An 18,066-nucleotide genomic window follows, 5' to 3' on the forward strand; every position below is an offset into this window, starting at 1 on the left:
TGTCTGTGGAATTCTCTGGTCTTGGGTGGTTGGAATCACTTGGCTTTCAGCCTTATGCCTTAGAGCCCACCTGAGGCATATTGTAATCAGCCAGAACTGCACTGTATTGCAAGTCTTACTGCTTACAGAAACGACACAAATTTCCTTTCCTTCCATTTCCTTTGTGAATTAGCCCCTTAGGGTATATTTTTTCAGACAGCATGTAAGAGGTCTGTGCACAAATCCCATAACACATAATGAGATTTATGTGCCTGTGTACATTCTTTGACTCATTCTGAAAATAAACCCTCTGATGTCAGAAGTGACTTGGCCTGGCGCATTCTTGTTATGACCTCACTACAGTCATATTTGTATAGGATAAATATTTCCTGCTCATTTCCTAGAGCTCGTCCATGTGGCAGTATGGTCTCATGACCATTCTTCTCTTTGGGGCTGAACCTGCTGGGGGCTGTGTGCCCTCCAGAGGTGGAACGCCTTCAGCTCTACCTTCCATAGGAGATGTGGATGCTCCACACTTCTCATGATCAGAAACAACATGATGCAAAATGCCTGGTGACAGGAAACTAGAATTTGAAGTGTGCTTAGAATGACCACATGATACAACAGTAATTTTAAGGAAAGCTGCACTTTTCCTCACAAGCAAAATGTTTTTGTCCATGGAACAAATGCCCAGGGACTCATTTTGTCCCTTATCCAAGCCCCTATACACCACTGCAGCAGTGGCTAGTCATTGGAACTGTGCCCCAAAGGGCCTGAGGCAAATGCCTTCATGCAGACACCACATAGGGCCATTAAGTGGCCCTACAGCAGCCCTTTTGCAAGCCTCAGTAGGGGGCAGAGCCATAACACAAAGTGCTACAAAGATTCTTGGCTGCTCCAAATTGTGGAGCAGCCTTTGGGAGGCTGCCATAAATCAGTGCTGCCCCTGTCTGGAGCCAGAGCAGAGTACAAAGGTAGCTTAAAGCCACGGTTGTCCTGCCTCCATCAGGGCTGCACAGTGCCTCCTGGAGCTACAATGTCAATCTAAGTATTTAGTTCAATAAAGCCAACTTTTTAATAGAATTGCATTGCTGAAAATAAAATTTGCATTTTTGTAACTAGCTCCAGATTGCATTTATGCCCATAATAAAGAATGATTTTTTTTAATCAAAGGAAAGAATGATAGTAATTGGGGGGAAAAAAACAAAAATTAGAAAAACAGCAACCAGAGCACATCTATGAAACAAACTATTGTGTACCTATTCAGTATTTATGAAATCTTTATTCTAATCCAGAGGGAAGCAGCCAGCTACACCTGGCAGCTTTGTTTTTTTCCTTAGGCCTGGGCTACACCAAGTTTTTGTGTTTGTGTGAGTAACACACAACTGACCGATAGTGGTTCCTGTCCTAACTGTGTAATAAAGCTCAGCTTGTATGTATACATGCATCAGGGTGTAAGTGTGAGAGAGCAAATAACAAGGTAGTTGAAAAAATTAGCGACTCCTTCTCATCAGTTATGATGCAAACTATTCATCCACATCCAGTGAACGTGAAGGGGTTAAAACACTACACAGGTACAGATCCTGTGGCAATTACAAATGTTACTGAAATAAAAGCCAGAAACAGGAAGCCAAAAAACAGGTCCCTAAGGCAGGCATCTGTCTTAAATGATATCATTTGTCAAGTTTCCAGCATCGTGTGGTTGTGAACACAAAAAGAAGTTCTGTGTTACACTAAGGACATTACATACTCATTAACTGGAATGTTCCTGAAGTACATAACACAGGATTTTCATTTAATAAAAAGCAGCTACTTGCCACTGCGGTGTATATAAAATAAATTCTAGATACACTAATCGCCATTCAAAGATGTTCTACCCAGTTTTGGACAGCATGTTTTTTTTTCCCCTCCCGTCTTTAGATCACATTGTAAGAATTTTAAACAGAATGTGTTATTGCCACAGGTTAAAAACCTTTTTAGAATCTTTGTATATCCTCTGAGATGTGGATTTTTGTGATGATGAAAATTGAAAGCACTAATGCTGTTATAAGAAAAATGACCTATAGGGACATTTATTTATTATTTTTTGCACATAGGGTAAAAAAAGTAGTAAGGGAGAAAAATATAAGAACAAAATTACTCTTCAGCTGTTTTCCCCCCAAAAAGAATAAACATAATTGTAACGAATTAGTATAATCCCTCTATTTATCCACCCACTAGTAGTGCATTAGAGTTAATATACAAGCTCCCCGCTCACTCACTGCCCTGCCAATGACCTTAAGCCTGATGTGGAAGGAAGACCACTCTCCTTAGACTTGAGAAGTAATTTATCCACCATGATTGTTCAGTCCGGGCCCCCTCTCTAAAACCGAGACTGACAACTGTGTTGAATTATGGATGGTACATTTGTAGTGTGTACAATGGTATGCAAGGAAAGGTGCTGAGACCATCAAACTCATTGCATTTAACATTGCAGGCTGGGTTTGTACAATGATCTGAGAAAAGATAGAGCCCTTGCTGAGTTGTGACCCTCCATTTTAAAAATATATTTCTGAGATTGTGTCTGAATGAGAAAATAGTCTTGTTGATCATAAATAAAAACAGTTGCATAGTTTTTCCATTTATAAAAACACATTACATGAGAATATTTTTTTAGTTAGATTTTATTTTACCTGGGATTTTCCCCCCTCTCCCACATTTCAGGATTTAGCATATCCCCTCAAAACATAATAAATTTCTATTCTTTAGCTTAAGGGATCCATCAGTTAAAACGTTAGTCTTTCATCTTTATTACCCTCCCATTAAAATGAAAGAAACCGGGACTCACTTCAGTTTAGAAGAAGCAATTTAGTTGGTAATGTCCTTACTACGCACGTCTTTACAAAGAGAGAAAGTGCATTATTGCTTATATTTCACACATCTATCTGCATAAGAAGCAACTAAACCTTTCAGACACATACTATGTTAAATTTAATAATATTCTTTGATTAGATTATTTTATTACAACATTTTTCCATTACTAGTCATTTCCCATACACATTTACATTCAGAAAATCTGCAGGTTTTTGTGTGTGTGTTAACTCAAGGCAAAGATTTTCTATTTTGCCACAGCTGTTAGATCTGAAAGGGACAGATTAATAACTAACCACCACATTGGACTGGGTTTTCTTGTACATTGCAGCAGTAACCCTTTGCTATAATGAGGACACAAAGAGCCTCACATCAGGCTGCTCCTCTTCTTCATAACTCAAAAGCATCACAGTGGCAATAGCCTCTAGTGCTATTTGTCTTTAGTGCAGTTGTGACACTTCGGCATGATCCATAATTTGGCAGCTATTTACCGTGACATTTCCCTTCAGTGCAGCCATAACATTCAGTGAAGCCATTATTTGGTTCCATTTACCATATAAATTGTATTGTTGTGCATGCATGCTAGAAGCTACATTAGGTACCTGGAAATGAGTAAATCTTGTAAAATAGATACTAACGGCCATTCAGCAGTGGAATTTCTTTACTCCTCAGACTGAATGAGGAAAAAAATAACATTTTCAAATACTGTTTCAAACTTTTCCCTGAGCAACTGTAATTATTTGTATGTATATGACATGGCAGCTATACTTGGCCACTTATTAAAAAAAAAAAAAAAAAAACACCATAAAACATCAAAAACTATAACCTGCTAGCAATCTAACTTAATTCAAAAAGGCATTAGGAGATTCCAGCATGGCAATTAAGTATGGAGCACCTCTGTAAAATGTGCTGAGGTGTACAGACGTGTATATACAGTACTGTGTGTGTCAGACCTGTATATACAGTAGGGGTGTGAGTGTGTGCGTGTGTGTGAAGCAGCATATAGCCAGCCCTTCATTACATTTCTTTGTTGTTTTCCATGGAAGTGTGCGTGTGTAGGAAGGGAGAACTCTGTCATTAGCATCAACAAGCAATCTTAGGTTCTGTCGTAGCAAATTCATTTAGAAAGGTAAAATTAGGATGTAGCACCAGCAACTACAGCTTGATCAGTTGCTATTATTAATATTATTATTTAAATCCCCACTCTCTACACATAGTATACTTAGTACTTCCCAGGCACATGTATTATTATTTTTAATCATTTAAGTCCCCACTGTGCACACAGCTTTTAATACACCTTTTTTTGCAAGCATATTAAGTGTATTGTTATTAATCCCTTGCTGTGAATCTACACTATTTCTTTTCCTTGTACATTCAATGTCCTATCATTATTTAAACCCTCACTGTGTGCATGCCATATATATTCTCTTGTCCATCTAATACTGTAGCATTATGTATATACACCACAGCTTGCTTATCCAAAATGAGCCTTATGCATACTGTAGCCAGTTCACAATACATACTTTTAAATAAAAAAAGAAAAAAGTTGTCTATGTTCTCACATACCTGAGAATTATCAGCGGTATTAATAGGGAAAAGATAATTTGTATGCCTCAAATATTGCATTTTTTCCAGATAAAGCTGCTCTCTTCAGTAATCTAAAACAACCAGTAATAACTTATCTTTAAAAAATGGGGGGGGGGGGGGAAGATCCCTGACTATCTTGGATTCATTCATGGAAGAACAATCATACATATCTTAAGACATCTCTTTAACATACTGGAGAAGTTTGATAAAAATGACAAATCTATTGCTACAGCCAACACAGACAACAAAAGTCTTTAGAATCAGTAAACAGGGAATTCAAGTTCTACATATAAAGAAGTTGAACTTTGGTAATAATGTTAAGTATATTGAAGTTCTGAAGAGTAGCCCAAAAGGTACAATTAGAACAAACACAAATAATGTCACGTTTGAATATAAATACACCTCTACCCCGATATAATGCGACCTGATGTAACACGAATTCGGATATAACGCGGTAAAGCAGCACTCTGGAAGGGGGCGGGGCTGTGCACTCCGGTGGGTCAAAGCAAGTTCGATATAACGCTGTTTCACCTATAACACAGTAAGATTTTTTTGGCTCCCGAGGACAGTGTTATATCGGGGTAGAGGGGTATAAGAATGTGCCAAAGTTGCCTCTATTCCCTCATCTTATTTGTATTAGTGATGGAACTTGTGGCACTTACTACTTTTCTAAATAATCTTTAGTAATTTAACAGTTTATGAAATACTCGATGTCATATATGCACATGGTATACTATTATACATAACAAATCTTAGGCCAAAATGTTCAGACTGGGATGACTAAAAATAGGCACATAAATCTATTGAACTTCAGATGATCAATACCTCTGAAAATCAGGGCACCTATTTAGGTGACTACATATGGATTTTGGTGCACAACTTTAGTTACCCGATTTCAAAATATTGTTCTTCATGACAGACTGTTAACAACTATGGTTCCTTGTCTGGACTTTATCAGTTAGTACAGATCTGAATTGTTTTCTCAGACACTTCTATTGCCCATGGATATGAATATATTTTTTTTAAACACTAGAGAGGACCAGATATGTTGGAGTAAAAGTGTAACTACTGTAGTAAAAATAAATGTACAGTAGGTACAGTATAAAAGATGAAATGTTTTGGAAAATGTTACCACGTCTAGGTTGTATTCCCATTTTACGTATAGGTAATAGCACCTCTTCAGCCAGGAATAACTTTCAAAACAGAACAAACATTTTAACTGAACCCACCGTGTAAACCAGGGATTCTCAAACTTCATTGCACTGTGACCCCCTTCTAACAACAAAAGTTACTACATGTCCCCAAGAGGGGGGACTGAAGCGAGCCCTGCTGCTCGAGGGAGGTAGGGGGGGCAAAGCCCGAGCCTCACCACCCTGGGCAGGGGGGCCCTAAGCCAAACCCCAAGGGCTTCATCCCTGGGCAGGGGGCCTGTAGCCTGAGCCCCACTGCCCAGGGCTGAGGCTGGATGGTGAGACTCAGGCTTTGGCCCTGGGCAGTGGGGTTTGGGTTTCGGCTTTGGCCCCAGGTCCCAGCCATCTAACGCCAGCTCTGGCTACCCCATTCAAATGAGGTCATGACCAACAAACTCTCACAGTTTGAGAACCGCTGGTGTAAACTATTCCCTACTTATGTTTTTATTTATACATGATGTGTATTGGGCACAGAGAATTTATACAAATGACCTTGCTCTTTGCCATAAGGCCTTCACAGTAGCAATACTAAATAATAACTACTAACTTTGCTATGAGAAGCTGTATCAAATATTCATCACTGTTTTAAGTTCATTATAATATACTGCACCTCTATGGAAGAGCTAATCTACAAGACGTGTATCAATATGAAAAAATACCACACACATGGAGATAGCTTTCTGCACTTTATTAAACTGTTAGTACAAGTAAAGGACCACAATACATGTAAACACAATTTAGAACTAAAGCCCAATTAGCCCATCTTGTGGGTTAATGGGGAGAATAAAGGGTAAACAATAAAGATAATAAACACCACGGCAAAAGTATAAAATGACTGCTCCAAATGGTAACCAAAGGCTTGAATGAAAATGGCAGGGTTATGTGTAGTTGCAGTCTCTGTCATTTTTTTTTTTAAATTGTGTTCCCTCCCTCCCTCTTCTTCCCCCCATCCCCCATTTTTCTGCCATGTTAGAACTAATGGATACATTTTCTATATAAAACATGTCATGATATCTGATTATCATGCACAAAGTAGCCATAATATCATTACTGAGTTTGCAACCCAAAAAAGTAAAAAGATAAAAATTATCTTTGGTTTCCCAGAAATGTTAAGGGTTAACAAATCATCAACAAAATGTTTTGTTTTGCTATATATGAAAGATATTTTTAAAATCACAGGATCTAAATTGCTGAAATGACCTATATGAAATGTAATGTTTCCAAACAGGATTTAAAAATCTTATCAAAGAAACTGATGGAGCAGCCTCTGCATCATCATTTATTCTATTTGCCCAGAATAATGTTCATATCTAGTATTAACCTGAGCACCACTGCCTGTAAAAGTTACAGACTCAAACACAAGCACGTTAAGTCCTACAGGCATTGGCTAATTTTTTTTTAATCAAAACTTTTTATTAACAACTTAATACAGTTTTAATATACTATCCTTTACCAAGTTTTTTTAAAAAAATAAATGGTTTCTAGTAATTCTGAAGCATAAAGTGCCTATTTTCTCTCTCTTGATTTATATCATTGTTCTGTTTTTACAGCTTACTGTTGACAGAGTTAGGTAATTCAACTACAATTTTTCCAATGTTTTTTCCCATGTACATATAATCTACAGCACGGAATACAGACTCCAAGCCAGTGAACTTGCCCTCTGGAGACATGTCTCCGAGGTCCACCTCACAAACCAGTTCTCCACTTTCATACATTGTGAGTAAGTGCTCCATAGCCATTTTATATTCAGAAAGGTAATGATTCAGGAAGAAACCCTGGATGCTGGCAGATTTCTTCAGCAGTTTTGCTGGCAACATTTCTGCTTTAACAGGCTGAAGGCCAGTAGGATTTTGATAGCCAGAGATAAACCCAATAACTATCAGGCGCCCTTTGGTAGCCAAGGAGTTGACAGCCAAGTCAAACATCTTTCCACCAACAGATTCATACACTACATCCATACCTTCTGGGTAGTCCCTTTTAATAACGGCACCAACATTTTCAGTTTTGTAGTTGATGGGATGATCACAGCCAATGGATTTCAGAAAACCAGCCTTTTCATCACTGGAGCAAGTTCCAATTACATGGCACTTTGCCTTCTTTGAAAGCTGCACAGCGAACTGGCCTGTTCCTCCCGATGCTGCAGTCACTAAAACCTTCTTGCCTTCAGACAATTGTCCAAGCTCCTTCAGACTGATGTATGCTGTAGTGCCACTTAGCATTAGAGTAAGAAACTCAGGTTTCACAGAAGGTAGAAGAACTGCTTGTTTGGCAGGCACAACTGTATATTCAGCAAAAGAACCAGGTGTCATATAGGCCACAGCTTGGCCTACTGTGTATCTGGCACTAGCACTGAGGCCTAAGGCTACCACATCACCAATACCTTCAAAACCTACATCAAACGGGGGTTTAACTGAAGGGTCATACCGGCCAGCTGAGTAGTTTATGTCAGATGCATTAATGCCGATAAATCTAGAAGAAAACAAAAATTTGTTAACATGCTTTCTTTGTCAAGTACTTTGCCATGTGAAAACACATCCACTTACATTTTCTGGGTAAGATATAACAATGCATATTCAAATATACCAGTAATTAGAAAAAATATTCACCTCACACTATTAAAAAAAAGTCCGTATACATAGCAAAGCAGTGATTTTAATCAGACTATTGTACCTTATGTTTCTAATATTGTTAGAAATTTTAGACACATTTTTAAAAATAAGACATTTTCCACATGGCCATTTTAACCAAAAGAAGCAAACCAAAAATAATTGTGTATGAGACTGGAAAATTAAAATTAATTGACCACTCTACAAAAGATATAAAAACAACTCTGTGGAATAAAATATGTATAAAGTGCTAAATATGTTGATTCTGGCAACAAATTTACATTTCTGATTATAATAATACTGTTAATGACTAACGATAATATTAAGTATAAATGTCATCTGCAAGGTCATTGATCATAACAGGTTACTGAAGGCAAGTTTTTTTTTTGTTTTTTTTAATGATGGTGTGACTATAGGAAATTTGTCAATTTCAACATTATTAAAATATTTTGCTTTATACCAATTACTTGCAACACATCAAAACAGCATTGTACAGAAAGACTGAAATTGTAACAGAGTATTCAATGTTTAGAAGTCCTATTGACCTCTAACAGGTGAAAAAGAATGTCAATGTTTTAAAAAAAAAAACCACACATATACACTAAACTTGATTAGCAGTAAAAGATAATCATGGTATCACGATCTACTTTAATTGTACAAGTGATATTTTACTAACAATATATTTCCATGTCAATGTAGCTCATAACTAAAATACCTTGCTACAAAAGGAGAAAGTGGAGGGGGAGAGTCTGTTAACTAGAAAATGTCAAGAAGCTTGCTCATGCAGCAGAAGAATCCCAGATTTTGACTACATGTGGAAGCGATAACCTAAAGATTATAGAATTTGGTGTCGTATGAAAAGCTGTAGAAATATGCAAACAGTGCAATTTTAACCGTCAGAGTTAGCAATATTTTCAAATTGTGTGTGTGAGATTTTAAAGTGCTTACACACACAGTACACAAAGAAATGAGAAAATGAAAAAATGCTTTATTTTGATTTTTCAGTTCTTTATACTATGGAGAATCTCAGCCTTTCACTAATATAAAGTGTGTGTGTGTGTGTATATATATATATATATATACACACACACGATACACACTTTATATTAGTGAAGTGTGTATATATATATATATATATTATGTGTATATACACACACACACACACACACACAGAGTGAGACAGTCTATTAATAGAAATATATATAATATACACACACAGGCGGAGAGAGAAGAATGTGACTTTTGTTGCTTTCCTTAATTCTGCATTTAATCCCCTGTTTAATTGTAACAAAGAATGTCCACATCATATTTATAGATAAAAAAAAATCTACCATTCTTCTTTAATTTACATAATTCCCATGTCCCATTCTTAAAAATAATAATAATAAAAAAAATACAACCACCAGCAGCTTCTATATCAAAACATGTCTCCTCAGGACATTTGAGAAAAATGATCAGAAAGCCAAGGCGCAATTGGTGCTACAACTCTGCATTAGATTTAAAAACCCAACTTTTAGCACAGGGGTTTAAAAGCAGAGAGATGGTGATCTCCCTCCTTTCCCTTATCCCTACAACGATAACTTTCAACCCATGGATTTACCACCTCTCCTCCACTCCCAGCCAATTTACCCCTGAATTAGTCTCCTTGCCTGGTACAGACAGAACCTCCCTCCTGGTGCAGAGCCTATTCATGCGCCTTTGATTTTTGCACTGTATGAAACAGGCATCCCCTGTATGCACCGTAGAGAGGGGAGGAATTTAAAATAAAAACTTTTCTCTCCCACCCTTTGCAGTCCCATCTTCTTTTCACTTAGCATCGTTCTTAAAATGGAAAGAGAGGGACAGAGCAAGGCAGGTAATTAACCGTCTAAAGCTGGAAACTTTGTGTGTGAAGGGGAGGGGGGGGGAATGGAAGTACTGCAGTTAGCCAGATGTCTGGTAAACAAGTGTCCTTAACATGCTGCTTTTTACCAGGAGAAAATGCAAATCACTCCCCATCCCTTCTTCTCCCGGCTCCACCAGCAGCTGAAACGTGTGTGCGGGAGAGAGGACGATGCAATGGCAGATCTCGGGGAAAGACACAGTGCAGAAGAAGTTGGTGCTTGCCTGGCACCTCCCCACCTTTTATGGTAACCGTAATAGGGGGAAAGTGCTAGTGTTGGCACCAATAGGGAGTGTGATGTCTCAGCGGGGCTTCGGGGGTCGGCCAGGGACTAAGAGTTGGGGCATCTCTCTGAGGACATTCCATCCTAGCACTCCCTCCCTCTGGCTCCTATTCTCCACCCCGGCATCTCCACCTCCTTCTCCAGCACTTGGCCACTTGCAGCTATCCCTCCCATGCAAGGCTTTATGTGCAGATGCGGATGCCTTTCCGTCTCAACTGGAACTGGGGTCTGCGTTTATTCGGTGGCTGTATTACTAAGGGATTTTGAGATACGCACAGGTCAGGCTGTGGAGAAAACATTTGAAAGACTGTCCTCTTGTTCGCGATCCCTGCATTTTCCATTTAAAACGGGGCTAGGAGTCTCAACAAAAAAATAATAATAGATGATTAGGAGGAAATAAAGAAATGCGAACTACTATATAATGTGTTCGAGGCTCGCTGGTAATATTTGTTCTGACCATCCCATCCCCCCCCCCCCCCCCCAGTCTTCCAAGCTGCCTCTGCCATCTGAAAGGATTCTCTCGGGACTAGGGGAATCATTATTATTAATCAATATAGTCTCCAAGCTTGCTACAGTACTCCCCCCCCCCACTCCTTTTTCTCAACCCACCAATATTTGTATAACTCCCATTTGTGTTCGCATATAGTTTTATTTTTTAAATGTAGTCTCCCTAAATGTCCCATATACAAAAAATGATCAAACCACAATGTCGGGATTAAAACATATTGTCTAAATCCTTTTGAACCTTGCCTTTCAAGGTACTACGAGGGAGATGGTTTGCTGTGCTGTGCCCCGGACGTTTTCAGGATCTTTCATTTTAAGCGCAGAAATAAATTCAAGACCCACTTCCAAACTCGTGTGTGAGAGAGCGAGACGAGGTGGGTGTAGAGGGGGAGTAAAGAAGTGCACTCTGTGTTTGCAGTATGCCTTCAGAATTCTTTTCAAGTGATCTGCCTGTTTTAATTCCCAAATTTAAAATGTCTTTGTTATTTGACTAAGGAGGGTCTGGTGAGGGCACCGTCTTTCGCTATTTTCAAAATCTGAAGCGCTGAGACACGGAACCAGACTGGGGCTGGCTTTTCCCAAAATTACTACACACTCCGAGTCACCCGCTTTATTTACACTGAAGCGTGCTGACCCCCTTAGTATTGTTTATTATAAAACCAGGACGAACCCGAGGAGGGGTGAAAATGCTGCTTCTCGCACCAAAACAAAACGTAAGAGACAGAAATTCAGCACAAGAGCCTTCAACACTGAGACAAAACAAAGTAATCCAAACTAGGAGCGCAGAAGAAAAACAAATTCTCAACCCAAACACTCAGCAGAAATAATCCCCCACCCCTCCCACTGTGATCCGCCAAACCATGAATCCAAAACTTTCCCCCCTTCCATTTCAATAAACTTTTTTTCCCCTATTGACTTCCACCTCAGCAGAAAATCGTTAAAAATATTTTGGAAACGAAATAACCTGTCACTCCTTTACAAAAAGCTCGAAAACATCGCATAATTTAGGGGAAACCTGGGCTTTTGTCTTTGGGTCGTTCTTCTGCAATAAAACAGAGGCACCTTCCCCCTCTTGAAAATAGAACAAATGCACATAAGAAGCGTAAATGGTTATGTTAAGGATTCTATTCCCCTTCTCCCTCCCTCCTTCACCCGAAAGAGAAAGTTTATTGTTTTAAATCGATTTCTAGTTTAAAAGCATTGCTCTGAGAGTAAAGGCTATGATGGATTTTTCTGCTAAGAACTAAGGGAATCATCTTGGGTTATTTTTCCACCGAAGGGGGGAAAAAAGGGGGGGGGGGGAAGAGTTCCACTTAATAGCAGAGCGTCTTATTTGAAAAAAATCAATAAATACAAGGACCCCAAAGCAGTTTTCCACCTTAGTCCCCTAAATCCAAAAGCAGATTTTACTGTGGTGAATGAGGATTGTTTTGCATAAAAAGCTCGAAGCAATTAATACTGTTCATGGGCGTGACTGGGACTAAAATGAACAAATCCGCAACTGCACCCTTCAAACTCAAGGCATGTATTGTTTTGTTTTTAAGATCCTGTAGGCTTCTACCTATTGTAAAATGTGTTTTTAAGAATAAATAAAGCCAGGGACACATTTTGTCCTTTCGGGATGGGAAGCAGCTTCCCCAGGATAGTACAAAAGGGGAAAGGGGGGCTTGTTTCCTGCTGCAGCTTTCAGGAGGCACAAACAGAGAATATATATATGGATGTGATGTGAGACTCCCCAGCAAATAATAATAAAGAGAAAACTCCGCACAACCCCAAACAATACAAAATGTTTTAACTCCAAACCTCAATTTAGTACTTTCCCCCACTCCCGCCCCTTTTTATAAACTGATTGTGTTAAAATACAGTAACTGCCTGGCTGAGTGTCTGGACCAGCTCCTGCTTTCACTCTGGGGCGAGCCGAGAGCCTCAACCCCACCACTCTGAGGTGTGCACGTCCCTCTGGCCCCCAGGGAGCCCACCCAGGACCAAGGAAGGGGTGGGGGAGAGAAGGAAGGAAGCGTTACAGTGAAAACAAAATAAATTACATGAATAAATTTTAAAGTTTCATAGGAAAAGAGGGAGAGACAGTGTGTGTGGGGGGAGGGGATTAGAGAACAACGACGTAACAACCTTATCATACCCAGCTAGGCAGGACTAAGACTTGTTACATTTTTCTGTAGCTGTTCGTAGTGTAAGGCAGTCGGGTCCCTTCCAAGAAAAGGAATTTAACTCCAGCCTGATGCGTGTTTCATGCCATTATTGTTTCAGGGCCATTCCTTATTAGATGCAGCAAGTCAGTGCTTTACACCTCTCTCGCTCTTTCTAACTCTCTCTCTCAAAAATCCTATAGGTTGATGGCAGCAGCGGATTAAAGTTTTGTATGAATCTTTTTCAGTCGCAGAAGTCCATGCTTCTCTCTTCCGTGTGCAGGTATTGCACAATACATATATTATGAACCCCCCCCACACACACATATTAGCTACAGATAAGGTACACAAACACTTCTATTAAATTTCCAGTTTTGATCTCACGTCTGTTAGTGTATTTCATTATGCACTGTCTTTAAACAACCAGATCTACGTATGGACAAGGTTTTTGTTAGACAAGTCTTTTAAAAAACAAGTTTCCCCCTTTCCCCTCTTGACAGCAACAATTACATAAACTTCCATGGGGTTTCTAGAGTTCCAGCTTCCACCAAGGAAAGTTAGACCTTTAAAAGCCCTACTTTTGTCTTAAGGAACGATACTATCTAGGCGGGAACCAATAAAAATAAATAAGCCATTTGGGGAAAGGTACATTTTGTCCTTACAGGCTTCATTTTATTGGGCGCTGACCAAGAAGCTTGAACGGACAGTACTAGCTAGCACACAATTTACTGCATATTATGTTAAGCAAAATGTCACATCTTTACTCCCTGTGTGACTCTGTTTCATTAAAAATAGCTAACCATTTAGAAATCCTACTTCCCACACGAGACTAACAGTGGTAATAAACTTTCTAAAAGGTTGGAGAGGCTTATGCGGTTTGTTAAAAGCTTATGGCACATCGAGAAGCTTCTCCTTTCCTGGTTTTAATGTTTGCACTTCAGGGGGAAGAAGAGAATGGAAGTGGTGGCCAGGCGGTTGAAGGGTGACAGGGGAAGGAGAGTAGCACTGACAGACTGAGGTCCTCTGCCTTCCTGTTGATTCATACTCACTAAAGGTTAGTGACGTGGAGGACTACGGGGGGGGGGGGGGGGGACACCCCTCCAGACACACAGGGAAACGTACTCACGGTTGTACACATACATAACACATAAAACAAGCATTGGTGTATGGTCTATTTACACTTACACACTCAGACCATGGCTATAAATAACACATAACACAGAGGCAGACTGCTATATATTAATGTCACGCCGACATTTACATGGCTAAGACAGACACACACGCTGGTGATTGTATGTAAATGTATCACACACAAACCTGGGAGGGACTTAGAAATCATTTTCTGGTTTTTCAGTCCCTCCTGAACACTTACTTCACGTGCAGCTTTCTGTTTAAGATCATGCTGCCCTTTCCCACCCTTGAAAATGGCTACTAAAACAGTGATTTGTGAGGCTGTATTCTTCCTCCGGGGTAGGAGAATAAATACTGCTTGATCAGCTGCATTTGTAAAAAAGGACAAACCAAAACAAAAACGAGCACCTCAAAAGATGCAGAAATCCCCACCCTCCCCAATGCATGGGAGGAAATGATTGTGGCATCAGACATTCAAAACAAACAACAACAAACCAACAACAAAATCAAATTATCAGGCGCCAGATGGCAGCTGGTACAACCTGATAGGATGACAGAGCAAGAGAAGGCCACAGGAGGTGAGAAGTCAGAGGGAGTTTGAGTAGGAAAAGGGCTCAGACCCCAGGGGTAGGAAGGAAGGTAGGTGAAGAGAGAAGTCGGGGGCTGGAGAGGGGAAGGGAACTCACCTGTTTCTGACAAGAAGATCTCCATCTCCCGGGAGTGGTACAGGCGCGTCCTGCCGCAGGGCAACAGCCTCTCGGAAGTTTGAGCTCAGCTTAGTCACCACCAGCTTCTTCATGGAGCTGGGGATAGACGAGCCCTGGAAATCCAGAAAGTGACGGGAGTAGGACATGTCCAATATGGGCCGGGGCCGAGCACCACCAAAGCAGGACCAGAAGGGACCCTCCAGAGGACACAGCTGCTGCCGCCGCCTCCTCCAGAACCGAGATCCCCAGCACCTCAGCAAAGCACTGCTTTTTGTATTAAAACTCATTCCCAGCCTTAGACCTCTTTCCCACACTCATCACCCTCGGGGGGTGTCCAGCTAAGAAGATTCTTCGGACAGCTTGCAAAACCCACCACCACCAAACTCACAAGAGGAGACACTCTGGCTCTCTGAACATAGCTATTTGTGTATGTAAATAACGTCTAATGTAGCAAGCTGCAGCCTGTCTGCGTCCTCCCAGCCCAGCCCCTCCACAACACGGAAACACCAGAGAAGCAGCAGCACCAGCAAGATGATCCCCTGGAGCTGATCTTCATTTACCGTCACTAACATGAAACAGGAACAAAGTTCACCTCCTAACACAGTCCCGCCTGCAAAGCTGCTGCTACAGCAAAAATTGTGGGTGCATGTGTTTGTGTGTGATCTGCAACAACACAGAAACACATGCATGCATGCTTGCCTCTGTAATAATATAACCAAATCTGATCACCGCTGCCAGGAAATTCTTACTTTCAGTAAAATACAGATTTGCAAGATATTCCGTTCAAATGTTTGTTTTTTAGTTTGCATGCTGCATTTTAGCAAGGGATTTAAAATATATAAATATAAAACCGTGCCGCATTCCCACCCCTACGCCCCTGGTTTATAAAAGACGGATATGATCCCTTAAAAAAAGTTGAAAGAAAAGACGAATAAATTATAAGATCAATAAGGTTAGAATAGTAAAGAGAAGTTGCAGCTAATCTTCTAATGTTGTTATTAGGAGCAGCTGGGGAGCTGCAGGCTGCTGATACAGGCACCGCCCCTTCCGTGCGAAACATTCACTTCCTTGCAAGGTGGTACAAATCAACCCAGAGCCGCTAGCAACCACTAGTGGATACAGCACTTAGATTTTGGGGAGAATAAAAGCACTACGATTTATGAAAGGATTTAAAGCATCTTAAGGATTTTTGTGTGTGTTCTGTCTATAAAGAAAAAAAAATACTGCTGATGTCCTTCTAGGCGGGAGACACACACACATGAAATGCACTTTACAGCCTCATGGATTTTATAACTCGCTATAACCCGTATACAGTTAAAAGAAACAGTGGATCCTTCCCCCACCCCCTTTTAGCTATGACATTAAAAATATTGCCATATATTTATTTTGGCCAAAAATAGTTTTTCCACTCCTCTGTATCTTTAGGGGAGGAATTTTTAAATCAACTTCTGCAATGCAGAATTACTTTTGGGAGAGTATTTATAGGAAATCAACTGGGAGGTCAAAGGACTCAAGTAAATGTTTTGATAGAACTGCCAGTCTGTACTTGGTGATGGTGGAAGTTAATTTAATAGAGCTGTTGCAATGGTGTAGGAAGAATTCATGTATAACTCACCTGGAATTAACTCCATCATTTCAATATGCACAACTCATTTCTTAATTGCATGGTATTAATAATTAAAATCATAATAAAAATCACCTTTTTGCCTTAAAGAAAGAAAAGTTATAGCTTCGAGTGTTTTCCTTTGGGAATCAGTATGTAGTTTTAATCTTCTTGCCTTAAAAAAGGGGGGAAACACCTTCTGTTCTTGCAGTTAACAATATATGAATCCCTAGACATAAACTATGCAAAATCTATTAGAAGCATTTCATATGCTGCAGTTCTTGCTCTGCAATCTGTTGGTGTTTTAAAGTAAGGGAGACCTGCAATCTCACACAAATCATCCTAAATTCAAGGAGGGGGAATAATGTTTATGTGTGTGCCAAGACTAGGTAGCATCTCTTGCTTTTTAAGTTTGCCAGAACTAGACATCTGCTTAAGTTAAATCAGCACATGCGTCTTGCAGAGTACTTTAGCAAGTGGATTATAATAACAAAACCCTCAATGTGTGCCTCACATGAGAAATCTTTTATGCTATGCTGTATTAAGACTTCTTTTTTGTCATATTGTTTAGCTCTGGAAAAAATGAAAACACAGCAATTAAAAAGATTGACAGGTATGGGTTTGTGTGAGACCTATTTGTAATTGTCAGGGTGACGTGGGCAAGAGGAGGAGGAGTAAAAAACTGAAGCAGGAAAAGCAAGCTCGATGTGTCTGTCTATCAGTTGAGACTGTCTGAAAGCTCTGGGATCTGAATGTGTGTTACATTTCAGTGAAAAGAGAAGAGAGGGAGAGTGGATCTCTTTCTCTCCCAGGAGTTTAAAGGGAGGGGGGGGGGGGAACAGTTCACGTTAATCTCTCCCACCCAGTGAATATATTTTCTTTTTCTCCCCCTTTGCACACACTCTCCGGGGTTTTTCTTGGTTTTGGCTTTTTTTTTTTGTTTTTCTGTTGCAGATCAAGATCAACCAAAAAAATCCATGATAAAAAATGTGTTTGAATTATATTTAGTATCAGAAGAAGCTGCGATCTGTGGAGGAAAAGAAAGGGGGGAGCAAGGCAGAAAAGTAGTCCTCTCCGGTGCTGACACTGTTTGATCTGTGACTGTTTGGAAGGTGGACGAGTGACTGACATTTCCCATCCGGTGCATATGTATGTATGGGGACTTTACTCCTTTTTATTATTTGCTTTCTTGCTCTAAGACTAAGTGCTGAGAGGAGAAGGAGAGACTGGATCGACCTCGTTTTTTGCACAAAGAAAAAACTATTATCAGCGCAATAAAAAAAAAAAAACCCCAGAGAAACCCAACAACAACAACAACAACAACAACACACAAATCCACGAGCTTGAAACAAGCCAGCAAGCGAGAAAGTTGCGCTTTGAGACTCTTTGATCTTGGAGAAAGGAGGGGAGGGGGGGTGGGGAGTGACTGAATTTACCGTCTCATCGTTGCAGCTTGCTCAGTGCTCCACCGAGAAGAAGTGATTAAGGGAGGGAGGAGAGGGGGAAGAAAAAGAAGAAGGGGGGGGGGTGGAGAAGGAAAGCAAGAGAATGGATTTGGGCTGAAGATTGAACTGATCCAATCTATTCATTTTCCACA

General features: G+C 40.1%; 2 protein-coding genes across 2 annotated transcripts in view; one reads left to right on the forward strand and one right to left on the reverse strand.

Moving 5' to 3' along the window:
• Nucleotides 1-6,279: 6,279 nt before the first annotated feature.
• PTGR3 (prostaglandin reductase 3) lies at nt 6,280-15,900 on the reverse strand. Its single transcript, XM_054019433.1, has 2 exons — nt 14,846-15,900; nt 6,280-8,075 (listed from the first exon to the last, which is right to left on the reverse strand). Exons 1-2 carry the CDS (start codon nt 15,151-15,153, stop codon nt 7,151-7,153), a joined length of 1,233 nt encoding a protein of 410 aa, XP_053875408.1. The 5' UTR covers nt 15,154-15,900; the 3' UTR covers nt 6,280-7,150.
• Nucleotides 15,901-18,010: 2,110 nt separating this feature from the next.
• The window catches only part of TSHZ1 (teashirt zinc finger homeobox 1), a 55,103-nt gene continuing 55,047 nt past the window's right edge, over nt 18,011-18,066 (forward strand). The window contains exon 1 of the mRNA XM_054020676.1: nt 18,011-18,066. This exon is cut by the window's right edge and continues 567 nt beyond it. The gene's annotated coding sequence lies outside the window, so the exon portion shown is untranslated.

Source organism: Malaclemys terrapin, chromosome 2 (assembly GCF_027887155.1).
Source record: "Malaclemys terrapin pileata isolate rMalTer1 chromosome 2, rMalTer1.hap1, whole genome shotgun sequence".
Taxonomy (NCBI): domain Eukaryota; kingdom Metazoa; phylum Chordata; order Testudines; family Emydidae; genus Malaclemys; species Malaclemys terrapin.

What these genes read in the sequence shown, in the direction of transcription:
- PTGR3 (XM_054019433.1), bottom strand. Translation starts at nt 15,153, where the DNA reads ATGAGTTTTAATACAAAAAGCAGTGCTTTGCTGAGGTGCTGGGGATCT. An exon ending in GATCTTCTTGTCAGAAACAG is followed by an intron (nt 8,076 to 14,845) that starts GTGAGTTCCCTT and finishes GTTTTCTTCTAG; the next exon opens with ATTTATCGGCATTAATGCAT.